Source organism: Lithobates pipiens, unplaced genomic scaffold (assembly GCF_037356315.1).
Source record: "Lithobates pipiens isolate NorthernLeopardFrog02 unplaced genomic scaffold, aLitPip1_a1.2 Scaffold_19, whole genome shotgun sequence".
NCBI classification, from domain to species: Eukaryota; Metazoa; Chordata; class Amphibia; order Anura; family Ranidae; genus Lithobates; species Lithobates pipiens.
This window is the reverse complement of record NW_027507764.1, coordinates 23,386,448-23,404,469: the sequence shown is the minus strand read 5'-3', so window position 1 is coordinate 23,404,469 and position 18,022 is coordinate 23,386,448. Positions and strand designations below refer to the sequence as shown.

General features: G+C 49.6%; 1 protein-coding gene across 1 annotated transcript in view; it reads left to right on the top strand.

The window, feature by feature from the left end:
- The first annotated feature begins 675 nt into the window (after nt 1-675).
- Nucleotides 676-18,022, top strand: part of DNAI1 (dynein axonemal intermediate chain 1) — a 243,505-nt gene continuing 226,158 nt past the window's right edge. The window contains exons 1-4 of the mRNA XM_077490558.1: nt 676-806; nt 3,215-3,286; nt 3,435-3,503; nt 8,974-9,072. Coding sequence (XP_077346684.1) covers nt 3,266-3,286; nt 3,435-3,503; nt 8,974-9,072 — 189 coding nt within the window. The 5' untranslated portion in view covers nt 676-806; nt 3,215-3,265. The remainder of the gene's footprint in view (nt 807-3,214; nt 3,287-3,434; nt 3,504-8,973; nt 9,073-18,022) is intronic.

The window sequence follows — 18,022 nt, the reverse complement described above, 5'->3', positions numbered from 1 at the left end:
GACCTAAACCCTATTGAGCATCTGTGGGGCATCATCAAGCGGAAGGTGGAGGAGCGCAAGGTCTCCAACATCCACCAGCTCTGTGATGTCATCATGGAGGAGGGGAAGAGGACTCCAGTGACAACCTGTGAAGCTCTGGTGATCTCCATGCCCAAGAGGGTTAAGGCAGTGCCGTAAAATAATGGTGGCCACACAAAATATTATCACTTTGGGCCCAATTTGGACATTTTCACTTAGGGGTGTACTCACTTTTGTTGCCAGCGGTTTAGACATTAATGGCTGTGTGTTGAGTTATTTTGAGGGGACGGCAAATTTACACCGTTATACAAGCTGTACACTCACTACTTTACATTGTAGACAAGTGTCATTTCCTCAGTGTTGTCACATGAAAAGATAGAAGAAAATATTTACAACAAATGTGAGGGGTGTACTTACTTTTGTCAGATATTGTATATATATATATATATATATATATATATATATATACTGGGATGGATGTATAATGGGATGTATACATTGATGTATATATACTAATGATGTATACTGGGATGGATAGAGATAAGGACGTACACACTTATTATATTATGTATAGATGTCAGTGGGGGGTCACGTGCTCTCCTTGGCTCCCCGCATAAACAACACACACACGCTGGCTCCGCCCTCGGTCTGCCCCGTCACCATGACAACCGTTGACAGCCACATGAACTCTCCTGTGCGTGTGCACGTGTAACTGTGAGCGTCTGCACGTATCCTGGCAACCAAAGATCAACTTCCGCTCAGCACGGGGGACAGCGGAGCGGGTGCAGGTACGGGGGGGAGATCGGGAAGATGAGATGTCCCGGAGGGGGTGTCAGGCTGTGTGTAGTGTCGGTGTGGGGGTGGTCCGGGGGGTTCAGTCCCCGAGCATGGAGATGACATCCCTGTCATCATTCCCCCCACATAGGAGAACTGGGGGGCTCCTCCTGGAAATGCTCATCACCTGGCTGTGTCTATTGACTTCAGTAAGCAGAAGGGGGGTGTTCTGTTCTATACAGTGTGTGACATGTGTATGGAGCGGGGCTCAGTCACATTATAGAGCGGTGTGTCCATTTATCACACAGTGGCGTTGCTAGGGGGGGCTTTTGGGGCTATAGCCCTGAATCTCTGCAGGGGACCCCAAGAGGAGGGGGGGCTCTCTAGGGCCCCTGATGTAAGTGGGGGACTCTCTGGGGATACACACATGTGTATATACTTGTGTATGCGCGCCCAAGCGTATGACTTTCTTTACTACACTGCTATGGGCTCTACCCCCAGATCTTTTTCTGTATGGTAAGACGTGTGATGTCACTGTGCCCCCTTGTTCAACACCCCCATACAACCCCTCCCAATACAACCAACCCCCCATACAACCAACCGGCCCCATACAACCCCCCCCCCCATACAACCAACACCCCCATACAACCCCTCCCAACACAACCAACCTGCCCTGTACAACCCCCCTCATACAACCAACCCGCCCATACAACCCCAACCCTCCCGTACAACCCCCCCCCATACAACCAAGCCACCCTGTACAACCCCCCCATACAACCAACCTGCCCTGTACAACCCCCCCATATAACCAACCCCCCATAAAATGACCCCCCCATACAACCAACCCGCCCTGTACAACCCCCCCATACAACCAACCCGCCCTGTACAACCCCCCATACAACCAACCCGCCCGTACAACCCCCCCATACAACCAACCCGCCCATACAACCAACCTGCCCTGTACAACCCCCCCATACAACCAAATACCCCATACAACTAACCCCCCCATACAACCAACCCGCCCTGTACAACCCCCCCATACAACCAACCCCCCCCCCCCCCCATACAGCCAACTCGCTGTGTGAAACGCATCTACCTGTACCTGCCTTATCGTTCTGTGGGGTCATTCATGTTTATGGATTTTACAATAAAGAGACTTTCTACTACTTTGGTGTGCAGCTTTCCATTCCTTCTTGTCCCCCCGTCACACCAGAGGTCCTCCCATCACATAAGGACTCCTATCACATCAGAGGCTCTCCCGTCACACCAGAGGTCCTCCCGTCACATCAGAGGTCCTCCTGTCACATCAGAGGCTCTCCCGTCACATCAGAGGCTCTCCCGTCACATGAGAGGTCCTCCCGTCACATCAGAGGTCCTCCCATCACATAAGGAGTCCTCCCGTCACCTCAGAGGCTCTCCCGTCACCTCAGAGGCTCTCCCGTCACATCAGAGGTCCTCCCGTCACATCAGAGGTCCTCCCATCACATAAGGAGTCCTCCTATCACCTCAGAGGCTCTTCCGTCACATCAGAGGGTCTTCCATTACTTCAGAGGTCCTCACGTTACATCAGAGATCCCCCTTCATATCGGAGGTCTCCCCGTTACCACAGAGATCCCCCTTCATATCAGAGGTCCTCTCGTCATATCCAAGGTCCTCCCATCACATCAGGGGTCCTCCTTATCACATCAGGGGTCCTCCTTATCACATCAGGGGTCCTCCTTATCACATCAGGGGTCCTCCTCATCACAGGGGTCCTCCTCATCACATCCGAGGTCCTCCCATCACATCATACAGTCCCTCCATCTCAATTCTACCGGATCACAGAGTGCAACCATCACACAGTCTCCACTTCACATCAGAGCCCCACCTTTTCGGGCTCCAGCAGTGTGGCAGAGGGTGGGAGATCTGGAGGGATGCTGGAGGTGGCCCTTCATGCGACATGCACTGGATCAGCGCCATGCGTTGCCATAGTGGACAGCCCGCTAACACCATAGCAACGAATGACTCAGTGCTGCCCTATTTGTTGTGATGATTCTGTCAGCCGGCCCACCCACACTATGACACTGACACTGATCCGGGACACGCAGGGTTCTGTGCTGGCGGCACCAGAGGGAGACCTAAAACATCACCTTGCTTGCATTTAAAGATCATTTGTCTTTTTTTGGAGGACATGTTGTAGCTTTTGTCTTTCTATAACGTCTGTCCCAGTTCATTGAAGGACATGTTTTTGGGGGGGGGGGGGGGGGGAGGGGGGGGACTGGAGACTGGCAGTTGAGGGTTCATAACGGAGATCTTGCCCGGAGCACCGTGTGGTTTCTGCCATTCTGCACATATATTAGTGACCTTCAGTATTGTGTACAGACAGGTTCTCTTCAGTCCCATATGGTTTAGGAATGACATTTGTTTCTCCGTTGTGATTCAGGTGCAGTGACAGTCCAGAGATCTCAGTGACACCAAACCGGGAGGTGTCACCATGCCGCACAGAGCCAAGCAGGTAATAACCCCCCCCCCCCCCCCCCCGCGTCTCTGTACACCACTCATATCCCTGGTGGACTGCACCCCATCCTTCCATGGCACAGCTGTGTTGTGTGGCTGCAGAACATCTCTCCCCGTCCTCTTCTGACATTGTTCTGTCTCTGCAGAGCATCGCACCCGTCCTGACTCAGAAGCCAAATGTCACCAAACAGATGAAGATTATTTCCAGGCGGAGGGTAAGGACAGCACAGCTTCAGCTATTGTGATATTCTGATATATATGTGAGGGGAACAGAGGACCAAAGTGTGTGATGGCACAGTCTAGACTCCAGAGGGTATTGTGCAGCACAGTACTTATAGAAGAGCTTAGTACATAATACATAGTAGGATGTAGAGGGTATTGTGTAGCACAGTGTATAGAGTATCTCATGTACAGCACAGTGTATAGAGTATATCATGTACAGCACAGTGTATAGAGTATCTCATGTACATCACAGGGTATTAAGCAAAGTAGTATGTATTATATCATGTACAGCACAGTGTATAAAGTCATGAAGTATGGAGTATATAATGTATAGTGCAGTACATAACAGGCTGTAGAGGGTAGTACATAATACATAGTAGGATGTAGAGGGTATTGTGTAGCACAGTGTATAGCGTATCTCATGTACAGCAGTGTATAGTGTATGTCATGTACAGCACAGTGTATAGAGTATATCATGTACAGCACAGGGTATTAAGCAAAGTAGTATGTATTATATCATGTACAGCACAGTGTATAAAGCCCTGAAGTATTGAGTATATAATGTACAGTGCAGCAAATGAAGCTGAGCAGTATGAAGCATATCATGTACAGAAGAAGACACAGATTATTTTCAGCAGGAACGCAGGGAATGCAGCTCCAGCACTGAATTTATATAACGGCAACGGGTGCCGGGGTGTGCTGGAAGGTCCATTAATGGTGGCTTCTGGGGGGGTCTATTGTTTCTGGCGGGTTATACTGTTGAAGGAGGAGTCTGTTGTTGCTGGAACGGATCTACTGTTGAGGGAGGGGTGTGTTGCTGGCTGCTGAAGGATCTATTAAGGCTGACTGCTGGGGAATCTATTCTTGCTGGTAAGGGGTCTATTGTTCCTCGGGTGGTTTTATTGTTGCAGGAGGATCTATTGTTGTTGGTATATATTGTTGAGGGAGCAGTCTGTTGTTTCTGGGGGGGGGGGGGGTCAATTGTTGCTGTGAGGGATCTACTGTTGAGGGAGGGGTCTATTGTTGTGGGTATATATTGTTGAGGGAGCAGTCTGTTGTTTCGGGGGGGGGGGAGGGGGTCAATTGTTGCTGTGAGGGATCTACTGTTGAGGGAGGGGTCTATTGTTGTGGGTATATATTGTTGAGGGAGCAGTCTGTTGTTTCGGGGGGGGGGAGGGGGTCAATTGTTGCTGTGAGGGATCTACTGTTGAGGGAGGGGTCTATTGTTGCTGTCTGCTGGGGGATCTATTAATGCTAGCTGCTGGGAGATCTGTTATTGTTACTGGGACATCTATTGTTGCTAGAGGGGTCTATTGTTGCTTGGGGCCAATGGATGGATCTAATGTTGAAGGGGGGGTCTATTGTTTTTGGCTGCTGGAATATCTATTAATGCCGGCTGATTGGAGATCTATTATTGTTGGTGGGGTCTATTGTTCTTGGGTTGGATCTATTGTTGCTGGGGTGGTCTATGGTTGCTAGAGGGATCTACTTTTGAGAGAGGGAGGCTGGCTGCTGGGAGATCTGTTGCTGGTGGGGTCTCCTGTTCCTGGGGATACTGCCTCCGATGATCTGCACATGCGCCGCGTTGAAGCCATGCCAGCTGATCAACATATCAGCTGGAGTGACGTTGCGTACTGCACATGCACAGATCCATCGGAGGCATTTTTTAGATGGAGGGTATTTCTCAATAGAACACCAGGGGCTCTATAGGTGCTGGGGCGGGGGGGGGGGGGGGGGGGTGGTGGTGGTTGTTATTGCTGGTTGGAGGGGATCTATTTTACTGCTTAGGGAGTATAGTTTGAGTATAACCCAAACTAAGTATGGGTTTAGAAAGGGAGTACCGTCGTCCAAAATTGGGGAAACTGGGAGATCAGTCCCCAACCAGTCGCCCAAAACAGGAAAAACTGACTATATCAGTATTGGCTTAAACAGCATAAACTCAAAAGTTATAATAAATAAATAGATGATTTTATTAATACAAAATTAAAATAACATAATTATGTACATAAAAAGTGCATAGTAACAGTCCATATATATCACCAGCATTATAGTCCCCAAGGAGGGAGGATCACACTGAGATTAATGTTTATGGGTATCATTTCTCAACATGTTTCGCGGACTTGATACAGCTTCATCAGGAGAGTATCTGCAATTTGATTGAGTTTTAAGCAATACCTGTCATAACATTGCAACGTGTGGGAAATTTTATTTTGTAATAAAAGGGAAAAAAAAGTGTGAGGGAGAAAAAAATAGAGCAGTGTGGCTTACCTGCGACCAGGGCAAAAAGTGCCACCAGGGTTCCCCCGCGGCGTCTAAGTGGGACGTGCAAACAATGGACGTGTATCTAGGTAAAATAATAGTAATAGATAGATAAGTAAACTGCACTGATAAGGAACCAATTAAGAAGGGGAAAAAAGGGCGAAGGAGGGGAAGGTGGCAAGAGCAGCGGGGGGGGGGGGGGGGGGGGGGGTGAAGAAGCAGGGGAGGGAAAAGGAGAGGGGGGGAAGGAAAAGAAGGGGAGATGGAGAAAGAGGACATGGGATGTGGAGAAGGGAAATAGGGAAAAGAGGAAAGAGAAAAGAAAAGGGGTGTAAAGGTGAGGGAAAGGAGGAAAGGGGGGAAAGAGAGAGTTTAATACGCTATCAATCAAATTGCAGATACTCTCCTGACGAAGCGGTATTAAAGCGGGAGTCCGCCGGGACTCCGCGTTTTTTTTTTTTTTTTTTTTAAAAGCCAGCAGCTACAAATACTGCAGCTGCTGACTTTTAAAATAGTGACACTTACCTGTCCAGCGTGCCCGCGATGTCGGCACCCGAAGCCGATCTCTCGATCGTCACTCGGGTGCTGCCGCCGCCATCTTGGGTATGGGAATCAGGAAATGGAGCCTTTCGGCTTCATTTCCCGGTTCCCTACTGCGCATGCGCGAGTCGCGCTGTGCAATAAGGACGGTCCCCGCTGCCTCTGGGAGCTGTGTGTTTCCCAGCAGGCAGCGGGGCACTTGCGGAACGGGGCGTAATCTACGCCCCTTTCCGCAGAGAGCTATCCCGGAAGTGGGTGCAGTTACCTGGATTATCCAGGTAACTGCACCCCCCTCCCCCCTGAAAGGTGCCAATTGTGGCGCCGGAGGGGGGGAGGATTCCGATGAGCGGAAGGTCTATTTTAGGGTGGACCTCCGCTTTAAGGCAGCAAAACATGTTGAGAAATGATATCTGTAAACATTCATCTCAGTGTGATACTCCTTCCTAGGGGACTATAATGCTGTTAATATATCTGGATGGTTACTATGCATTTTTTATGTACCGAATTATGTGATTTTATTTTGCATTAATAAAATGATCTATTTACTTATTAAAACTTTTGAGTTCATGCTGTTTAAGCCAGTACCGGGATAAGTAAATTTTTCGTGTTTTGGGTGACCGGTTGGGGACCGATCTCCCTGTTTGCCCAATTTACTGCTTTTCTTGTTATCATTAAATTCAATAGGAATTACTGAGCACCACAAAATTATACTTGGTTCTGTTTTTCTCTAAAATGGGCGGTACTGGGAGGTGGGTAGGGGATGGAAGTAGGGAGCACTGCTCAGAGGTGGGTAGGGGATGGAAGTAGGGAGCGGTGCTCAGAGGTGGGTAGGGGATGGAAGTAGGGAGCGGTGCTCAGAGGTGGGTAGGGGATGGAAGTAGGGAGCGGTGCTCAGAGGTGGGTAGGGGATGGAATTAGGGAGCGGTGCTCAGAGGTGGGTAGGGGATGGAATTAGGGAGCGGTGCTCAGAGGTGGGTAGGGGATGGAAGTAGGGAGCGGTGCTCAGAGGTGGGTAGGGGATGGAAGTAGGGAGCGGTGCTCAGAAGTGGGTAGGGGATGGAAGTAGGGAGCATTGCTCAGAGGTGGATAGGGGATGGAAGTAGGGAGCACTGCTCAGAGGTGGGTAGGGGATGGAATTAGGGAGCGGTGCTCAGAGGTGGGTAGGGGATGGAAGTAGGGAGCGGTGCTCAGAGGTGGGTAGGGGATGGAAGTAGGGAGCGGTGCTCAGAAGTGGGTAGGGGATGGAAGTAGGGAGCGTTGCTCAGAGGTGGATAGGGGATGGAAGTAGGGAGCACTGCTCAGAGGTGGGTAGGGGATGGAAGTAGGGAGCGGTGCTCAGAGGTGGGTAGGGGATGGAAGTAGGGAGTGGTGCTCAGAGGTGGGTAGGGGATGGAAGTAGGGAGTGGTGCTCAGAGGTGGGTAGGGGATGGAAGTAGGGAGCGGTGCTCAGAGGTGGGTAGGGGATGGAAGTAGGGAGCGTTGCTCAGAGGTGGGTAGGGGATGGAAGTAGGGAGCGTTGCTCAGAGGTGGGTAGGGGATGGAAGTAGGGAGCACTGCTCAGAGGTGGGTAGGGGATGGAAGTAGGGAGCGGTGCTCAGAGGTGGGTAGGGGATGGAAGTAGGGAGCGTTGCTCAGAGGTGGGTAGGGGATGGAAGTAGGGAGCACTGCTCAGAGGTGGGTAGGGGATGGAAGTAGGGAGCGGTGCACAGAGGTGGGTAGGGGATGGAAGTAGGGAGCGGTGCACAGAGGTGGGTAGGGGATGGAAGTAGGGAGCGGTGCTCAGAGGTGGGTAGGGGATGGAGGTAGGGAGCGCTGCTCAGAGGTGGGTAGGGGATGGAAGTAGGGAGCGCTGCTCAGGGGTGGGTAGGGGATGGAGGTAGGGAGCGCTGCTCAGGGGTGGGTAGGGGATGGAGGTAGGGAGCGCTGCTCAGAGGTGGGTAGGGGATGGAGGTAGGGAGCGCTGCTCAGGGGTGGGTAGGGGATGGAGGTAGGGAGCGCTGCTCAGAGGTGGGTAGGGGATGGAAGTAGGGAGCGCTGCTCAGGGGTGGGTAGGGGATGGAGGTAGGGAGCGCTGCTCAGGGGTGGGTAGGGGATGGAGGTAGGGAGCGCTGCTCAGAGGTGGGTAGGGGATGGAGGTAGGGAGCGCTGCTCAGAGGTGGGTAGGGGATGGAAGTAGGGGGCGCTGCTTCAGAGGTGGGTAGGGGATGGATGTAGGGGGCGCTGCTCAGAGGTGGGTCGGGGATGGAAGTAGGGAGCGCTGCTCAGAGGTGGGTAGGGGATGGAGGTAGGGAGCGGTGCTCAGAGGTGCGTAGGGGATGGAAGTAGGGAGCGCTGCTCAGAGGTGGGTAGGGGATGGAAGTAGGGGGCGCTGCTCCAGAGGTGGGTAGGGGATGGATGTAGGGGGCGCTGCTCAGAGGTGGGTAGGGGTCAGTGCCAAAAGGGTGACTCGGAAGGACAGTACATGCACCTATTCTCTGGGAGGGAGAAGTGCTGGAAATACAGAATGTAAAGCACTGTGTATGCAGCCAACCTGTGTAATGTATTATTTTACATTTCGATAGCTCAGACATATTCCATAGCGCTGTACTGTAATGTAATGTAGACCTGGTTGGAATACAATGTGATCCAAATTTTTCATCACTGATGATCTTCTGCTTTTGGTAGGATGATGATGACTCCACAGATATGGGGGATGGAGCTGATGAATGGATGCAGGCCAAGACTCTGGTGAAACCTCCGGACCAGCTGGAGCTCAGCGAGGCTGTGAGTATTGCTGTTACCCCCGGATGTGCTCATTGCTAGTATCTCCTGGATGATGAGGATGATGATGATGAGGATGATGATGATGAGGATGTTTGTGAATATGGGGAACTAGAAGACCCGCATGGTTTTGTATATGAGAATATCTAAAGAATGCTCCATCCTCTGCAGGGACACCCTGAACTACAGGGGGGGGGGGGGGGGGGGGCAAAAAAGTATTTAGTCAGCCCCCAATTGTATAAGTTCTCCCACTTAAAAAGATGAGAGAGGCCTGTAATTGTCATCATAGGTGTCACCTCAACTATGAGAGACACAATGTGGAAACAAATCCCGACAATCACATTGTCTGTTTTTTTTTTGTTTTTTTTTTAAGAATTTATTTGCAAAAAAATGTAAAATAAGTATTTGGTCACTTACAAACATGTAAGATTTCTGTCTCTCACAGACCTGTATCTTCTTCTATAAGAGGCTCCTCTCTCCTCCACTCATTACCTGTATTAATGGTGCCTGTTTGAACTTGTTATCAGTATAAAAGACACCCGTCCACAACCTCTAAGCACTTGTACATACGGACGGACATTCCGACCACAAAATCCGTCAGATTTTTTCCGATGCAGTTTGTCCGAAACTGGTGTTGCATACACGCGGTCGGACAAAGTTGTCGGAAAATCCGATCGTTTGGAACGTGATGACGTTCTTTCGTTAGGACGGGACTACGTTCAGCTAGTAGCCAATAGCGTTGGTCTCTTAATTTGATCTGAGCATGCGTGGCACTTTGTCCAATCGTAATTCTTTACAAACGATCGGACAAAGTCCGATCGGATCATGTTGTCGGAAAATTTTATATCCAGCTCTCAAACTTTGTTGGTCGGACATTCTGACGGAAAAAAGTCAGATGGAGCCCACACACGGTCGGATTATCCGACAACACGGTCCGCTCAGACATTTTCCGTCGGAATTTCCAACCGTGTGTACAAGGGCTTACAGTCACACTCCAAACTCCACTATGGTGTAGACATGTGCATTCGTTTTCGTCCGAATGCATTTCAGCTATTTTAGTTTTCGTTTTGACAAACGATAACGAAAGCACAAAATCCGAAAAAACGAAAGATCCGACATAAATAAATGCTTTATTTTCGTTTTCATTGTTACAACAGTTCGATATAGAATAGGAGATTCGACGTGACTCTGACAACAATCTGTGTCTATAGAACCTGTGGTCGAATGTGCCTAACCTTACCTCTATTAGTCCAAGATTATATAGAGAAAATATTCGACAGAGAAAAAAGATTTGACAGAGAGAAAAGATTCTGCAAGTTACTGTCCTAAAAAGTGTTTGGGGACCCGGGTCCTGCCCCAGGGGACATGGATCAATGCAAAAAAAAGTTTTAAAAACGGCCGTTTTTTCGGGAGCAGTGATTTTAATAATGATTAAAGTGAAACAATAAAAGTGTAATATTCCTTTAAATTTCGTAGGGGGGGGGTTGTCTATAGTATGCCTGTGAAGGGGCGCATGTTTCCCGTGCTTAGAATTGTCCCTGCACAAAGTGTCATTTATGCAGGAAAAAAAGTCCTTTAAAATCACTCGCAGCTATTATGAATTGTCGGCTCCGTAATACAGAGAACACTCATTGAAAGTCATTGATAAAAAAATAAATAAATAAATAAAAAAAAAAGCGTGGGGGTCCCCCAAATTCAATTACCAGGCCCTTCAGGTCTGGTATGGATATTAAGGGGAACCCTGCCTTAAATTTAAGAAAAAATTTGACGTGGGGTTCCCCCTAAATATCCATAACCAGACCCTTCAGGTCTGGTATGGATATTAAGGGGAACCCCGCGTCAAATTTAAAAAAAAAATTGACGTGGGGTTCCCCCTAAAAATCCATACCAGACCCTTTATCCGAGCACGCAACCTGGCAGGCCGCAGGAAAAGAGGGGGGGATGAGAGAGCGGCCCCCCCTCCCTCCTGAACCGTACCAGGCCACATGCCCTCAACATTGGGAGGATGCTTTGGGGGTCTGTGACCCCTCAAAGCACCTTGTCCCCATGTTGATGAAGACAAGGGCCTCATCCCCACAACCCTGGCCGGTGGTTGTGGAGGTCTGCGGGCGGGGGGCTTATCAGAATCTGGAAGCCCCCTTTAACAAGGGGACCCCCAGATCCCGGCCCCCCCCCCCTGTTTGAAATGGTAAGGGGGTACAAAAGTACCCCTACCATTTCACAAAGAAAGTGTAAAAAATGGTTAAATAAAACAAACACACTTTTGAAAAATTCCTTTATTAAAAATAAAAAAATAAAAAAAAGATTCCAGCGGTGGTAATCCACTCTTGCTATCCAGCGACGGACGGTCATCTCTCCAGCGATGTCTCATCTCATCCAGCGCAGCGAATCCTCCGTCCTTCTTCTGTCTCCGTGGAGGAGACACTGCAAGGATTCCGGCGGCTGACGTTTCTAATATACGGAGGGCGGGGCCACCCGTCACCTGACCCCGCCCCCCTCTGACGCAAGGGGAAACCCGGGGTTCCCTGTGACGTAGGGGTGACCCGCACCCCTCTGATGTAACACAGGCAGGTTTCCGTTACATCAGAGGGGGGCGGGGTCACCCATACGTCACGGGGAACCCCGGGTTTCCCCTTGCGTCAGAGGGGGGCGGGGTCAGGTGACGGGTGGCCCCGCCCTCCGTATATAAGAAACGTCATCCGCCGGAATCCTTGCAGTGTCTCCTCCACGGAGACAGAAGAAGGATGTATTCGCTGCGCTGGATGAGATGAGACATCGCTGGAGAGATGACCGTCCGTCGCTGGATAGCAAGAGTGGATTACCGCCGCTGGAATCTTTTTTTTATTTTTTTATTTTTAATAAAGGAATTTTTCAAAAGTGTGTTTGTTTTATTTAACCATTTTTTACACTTTCTTTGTGAAATGGTAGGGGTACTTTTGTACCCCCTTACCATTTCAAACAGGGGGGGCCGGGATCTGGGGGTCCCCTTGTTAAAGGGGGCTTCCAGATTCTGATAAGCCCCCCCACCCGCAGACCTCCACAACCACCGGCCAGGGTTGTGGGGATGAGGCCCTTGTCTTCATCAACATGGGGACAAGGTGCTTTGAGGGGTCACAGACCCCCAAAGCATCCTCCCAATGTTGAGGGCATGTGGCCTGGTACGGTTCAGGAGGGAGGGGGGGCCGTTCTCTCGTCCCCCCCTCTTTTCCTGCGGCCTGCCAGGTTGCGTGCTCGGATAAAGGGTCTGGTATGGATTTTTAGGGGGAACCCCACGTCAATTTTTTTTAAAATTTGACGCGGGGTTCCCCTTAATATCCATACCAGACCTGAAGGGTCTGGTTATGGATATTTAGGGGGAACCCCACGTCAAATTTTTTCTTAAATTTGAGGCAGGGTTCCCCTTAATATCCATACCAGACCTGAAGGGCCTGGTAATTGAATTTGGGGGACCCCCACGCTTTTTTATTTTATTTATTTATTTATTTTTTTATCAATGACTTTCAATGAGTGTTCTCTGTATTACGGGAGCCGACAATTCATAATAGCTGCGAGTGATTTTAAAGGACTTTTTTTCCTGCATAAATGACACTTTGTGCAGGGACAATTCTAAGCACGGGAAACATGCGCCCCTTCACAGGCATACTATAGACAACCCCCCCTACGAAATTTAAAGGAATATTACACTTTTATTGTTTCACTTTAATCATTATTAAAATCACTGCTCCCGAAAAAACGGCCTTTTTTAAAACTTTTTTTTGCATTGATCCATGTCCCCTGGGGCAGGACCCGGGTCCCCAAACACTTTTTAGGACAGTAACTTGCAAATTAGCCTTTAAAATGAGCACTTTAGATTTTGAACGTTGGAGTCCCATAGACTTTAATAGGGTTCTAAAGTATGCTATATACTAGCTCCGTCGAATCTTCTTTATACATTCGACAGACACCATAAGCCTTCAAAGACAGATTCGACCGTAATTCATGTGGATTTTCGGACGAATGCAATTTTTGAACGAAAAACGAAATAAATAAAAACGAATTTCGGGAGTAACTAAATAAATTAAGTTTTCCGACGAAAACGAAATTCCGAAACGAAATATTTTACTCTGCACATGTCTACTATGGTGAAGACCAAAGAGCTGTGGAAGGACACCAGAAACAGAATTGTAGACCTGCACCAGGCTGGGAAGACTGAATCTGCAATAGGCAAGCAGCTTGGTGTGAAGAAATCAACTGTGGGAGCAATAATTAGAAAATGGAAGACATACAAGACCACTGATAATCTCCCTCGATCTGGGGCTCCACGCAAGATCTCACCCCATGGGGTCAAAATGATCACAAGAACGGTGAGCAAAAATCCCAGAACCACACGGGGGGGGGGGGACCTAGTGAATGACCTGCAGAGAGCTGGGACCAACGTAACAAAGGCTACCATCAGTAACACACTACGCCGCCAGGGACTCAGATCCTGCAGTGCCAGACGTGTCCCCCTGCTTAAAGGCTATTTATTTTTAATTTTTTTTAAATGCAACCTGCAAGGCAAAGGCATAATGAGCTAGTATGCATAGCATACTAGCTCATTATGAATAACTTACCTGAGAACGAAGCCCCCGAAGCGGTCCTCCTTCTTCATCTTCACCGCTGCCATGTATCCCCGAGTGACTTCCGGGTCTCGCTGCTCCAGCGCTGTGATTCGCCAGAGCCGCAATGACATCACTCCCGCGCATGTGCACGGGAGCCGACACGAGCGGCATATCGCCGTGAGCTGCGGCCTGCTCAGTTCGCCTGCGCACCTCTGTCTACGGCGCATGCGCCGTAGACAGCGGTGCCTGGCTTTTTGTAAATATCTCCTAAACTGTGTAGGTTTAGGAGATATTTCTTGGACCTACAGGTAAGCCTTAATCTAGGCTTACCAGTAGGTCAAAGTGGTTTGTAAGGGTTTACAACCACTTTAAGCCAGTACATGTCCAGGCCCATCTGAGGTTTGCTAGAGAGCATTTGGATGATCCAGAAGAGGATTGGGAGGATGTCGTATGGTCAGATGAAACCAAAGTAGAACTGTTTGGTAGAAACACAACTCATCGTGCTTGGATGAAGGAGAATGATGGGTTGCAACCATACCTACTGTGAAGCATGGAGGTGGCAACATCATGGTTTGGGGCTGTTTCACTGCAAAGGGAACAGGACGACTGATCCGTGTACATGAAAGAATGAATGGGGCCATGTATCGTTTGATTTTGAGTGCAAACCTCTTCCCATCAGCAAGGGCATTGAAGATGAAATGTGGCTGGGTCTTTCAGCATGACAATGATCCCAAACACACCACCAGGGCAACGAAGGAGAGGATTCGTAAGAAGCATTTCAAGGTCCTGGAGTGGCCTAGCCACCAGTCTAGTCTCCGGATCTCAACTCCATAGAAAACCTATGGAGGGACAGTGACATCACTGCTCTAGAGGAGATCTGCATGGGGGACATGGAGGCCAACATACCGGCAACAGTGTGTGACAACCTTGAGAAGACTTACAGAAAACGTTTGACCTCTGTCATTGCTAACAAAGGATGTATAACAAAGTATTGAGATGAACTTTTGATATTGACATAATACTTATTTTCCACCATAATTTGCAAATAAATTCTTTCGAAAATCAGACAATGTGATTGGATTTGTTTCCACATTTTGTCTCCCATAGTTGAGGTGATACCTATGATGACAATTACAGGCCTCTCTCATCTTTTTAAGTGGGAGAACTTCATAATTGGTGACTGACTAAATACTTTTTTGCCCCCCCCCCTGTATATTGATAGAACAGATTGTAAGTTGCAGACCGGACATCACGTAGGGGGGTGACACCATGGAGGAAAAATGGAGCTTGTCAAGCTAAGCTGTCTATCCAATACCAGACTTTCCGACACACACACACACACACATATACACACACACACACACACACACACACACACACACACACACACACACACACACACACACACACACACACATACACATACACATACACACACACACACACACACACACACACACACACACACACACACACACACATCACACACACCCACACACACACACTTTCTTTCATTTTCAAAGCTTAACTGAACAAGCTGAAGTTAGACGCTGATTGGTTATTGTGCACATTGTTTCAGATTCTGTCTGTTGCAATTGTAACCTCTGTGCGCCCGCTCACAGTATATCTCCTGTGAGAGGGCAGCAGCTGCAGGCTAGGCAACGTACATGTATGTCGCCGCCTGCTTCTGGATTTTTGGCCCCACGTGCTGTGATTGAGCACAGCATAAGTTTGTGAGCAGATTTCAGCCATTGAAGATCATCAAACCAGGGGATGAGCAGAGCTGAGGGTTACTGAGAGGTGGATGTGCAGAACTGAGGGTTACTACTGAGTGGGAGATGAGCAGAGCTGGGGGTTACTACTGAGTGGGAGATGAGCAGAGCTGGGGGTTATTGCTGTGTGGGGCATCAGCAGAGCTGGGAGATTACTTCTGAGCAGGGGATGAGCAAAGCTAGGGGTCACTATTGAGTGGGGGATGAGCAAAGCTGGGGGTTACTACTGAGTGGGGGATGAGCAGAGCTGGGGGTTACTACTGAGTGGGGGATGAGCAGAGCTGGGGGTTACTACTGAGTGGGTGATGAGCAGAGCTGGGGGTTACTACTGAGTGGGGGATGAGCAGAGCTGGGGGTTACTACTGAGTGGGGGATGAGCAGAGCTGGGGGTTATTACTGAGTGGGGGATGAGCAGAGCTGAGGGTTATTGCTGTGTGGGGCATCAGCAGAGCTGGGAGATTACTTCTGAGCAGGGGGTGAGCAAAGCTAGGGGTCACTATTGAGTGGGGGATGAGCAAAGCTGGGGGTTACTACTGAGTGGGGGATGAGCAGAGCTGGGGGTTACTACTGAGTGGGGGATGAGCAGAGCTGGGGGTTACTACTGAGTGGGGGATGAGCAGAGCTGGGGGTTATTACTGAGTGGGAGATGAGCAGAGCTGGGGGTTATTGCTGTGTGGGGCATCAGCAGAGCTGGGAGATTACTTCTGAGCAGGGGATGAGCAAAGCTAGGGGTCACTATTGAGTGGGGGATGAGCAAAGCTGGGGGTTACTACTGAGTGGGGGATGAGCAGAGCTGGGGGTTACTACTGAGTGGGGGATGAGCAGAGCTGGGGGTTACTACTGAGTGGGTGATGAGCAGAGCTGGGGGTTACTACTGAGTGGGGGATGAGCAGAGCTGGGGGTTACTACTGAGTGGGGGATGAGCAGAGCTGGGGGTTATTACTGAGTGGGGGATGAGCAGAGCTGAGGGTTATTGCTGTGTGGGGCATCAGCAGAGCTGGGGGTTACTACTGAGTGGGGGACCAGCAAAGCTGGGGGTTACTACCAAGTAGAGAATGAGCAGAGCTGGGGGTTACTACTGAGTGGGGGAGGTGAGCAGAGCTGGGGGTTACTACTGAGTGGGGGAGGTGAGCAGAGCTGGGGGTTACTACTGAGTGGGGGAGGTGAGCAGGGCTGGGGGTTACTACTGAGCAGGGGATCTGCTGAACGAGGGCACCAATAAGCTAGGGGTCCACTGAACAGGGGCACTGCTGAGATGGGGATCTTCCGAGGGGGGGGGGGAGGGGTTACTACCAAGCTGGGGTTCTTTTGGGTTCCTTTAAAAGAAGTAGTAGGCGTTTTAATGTGTTAAGGAAGATCGAGGCAAGTGCCATTAAGCATTCCATAAGTCTTGAACGCCTGTGCCCCCCACCCCCCTCCTTGTTCAGTGGTCCCATCTTCCTGTGTTGCTACAGGACTCAGCAGAAACCCATGGGTCATACAATATGGCCACATGGCAGTGGTGTGTGTGTGTGTGTGTGTGGGGGGGGGGGGGGTTGTGGGGGGGCATCCAACACTCCCTAAGTACTGAAGAGTCCTATGGAGAGTGCAGTGCTGGAACATGTGGGGGGGGGGGGTGCAGTCCTCCAGAGGGGGGGCTATAATGGCTCTTGCATTACACTGAAGCTCTAGTCCTAATTATTTAAACCAATGACGGGTCGGACATCTCGTAGAGCCGGATCTAGAAGGTCTGCTATCGGTAGGACAACATGTTTCCTATGACCGGCTCCATTTACAGAACTGACTGAAGATCCTTGTCTAGGCTGAGCAGCTTCTGAATTCTTCATTAATCTGTCCCGGCAATGGATATCAGGAATACATTTTTACAAGATCCTGTCTGGCAGTCAGCAATAAATCCTGGCGGAGAGACGGATACAATATAGTGTAATGTGAGCAGCTGAGCCTGGAAATAATGGAATAACAGCCGCAGGTTCACAGATCCAGTGCGAGTGGGGGGGAGGGGAGGGGGGATTCTGCAGAATATCTCATCAATTCCAATAATACAGGCGTTTTGCATGTTTTTATCTGCTCCTAGGGAGCATTATTCTTCCCAATGACACTAAGAATTGAGCCCAATGACATTAACGATAGGGCACGATTCACCAATAAGAAGACACGATTCCTCCCAATGACACCAACAATGGTGCACCGGTCCTCCCAATGACACTAAAAATGAAGCCCAATGGCACCAACAAGGGGGCATTATTCCTCTCAATGACACTAAGAATTGGGCCCAATGACACCAATGATGGGGCACAATTCCTCCCAATGACAACAACAATGGTGCACCGGTCCTCCCAATGACACTAACAATGGGGCCCAATGGCACCAATGAGGGAGCACGATTCCTCTCAAAGGCACCAATGATGGAGCATTATTCCTCCCAATGACACCAAAAAGAAGACACGATTCCTCCCAATGACACCTACAATGGTGCACCGGTCTGACAAATGACACAGATTATCAGGCACGATTCTTCCCAATGGCACCAACAATGGGGCACAATTCCTCCCAATGGCACTAAGAATGGGGCCCAATGGGGCCAACGATGAAGTACGATTC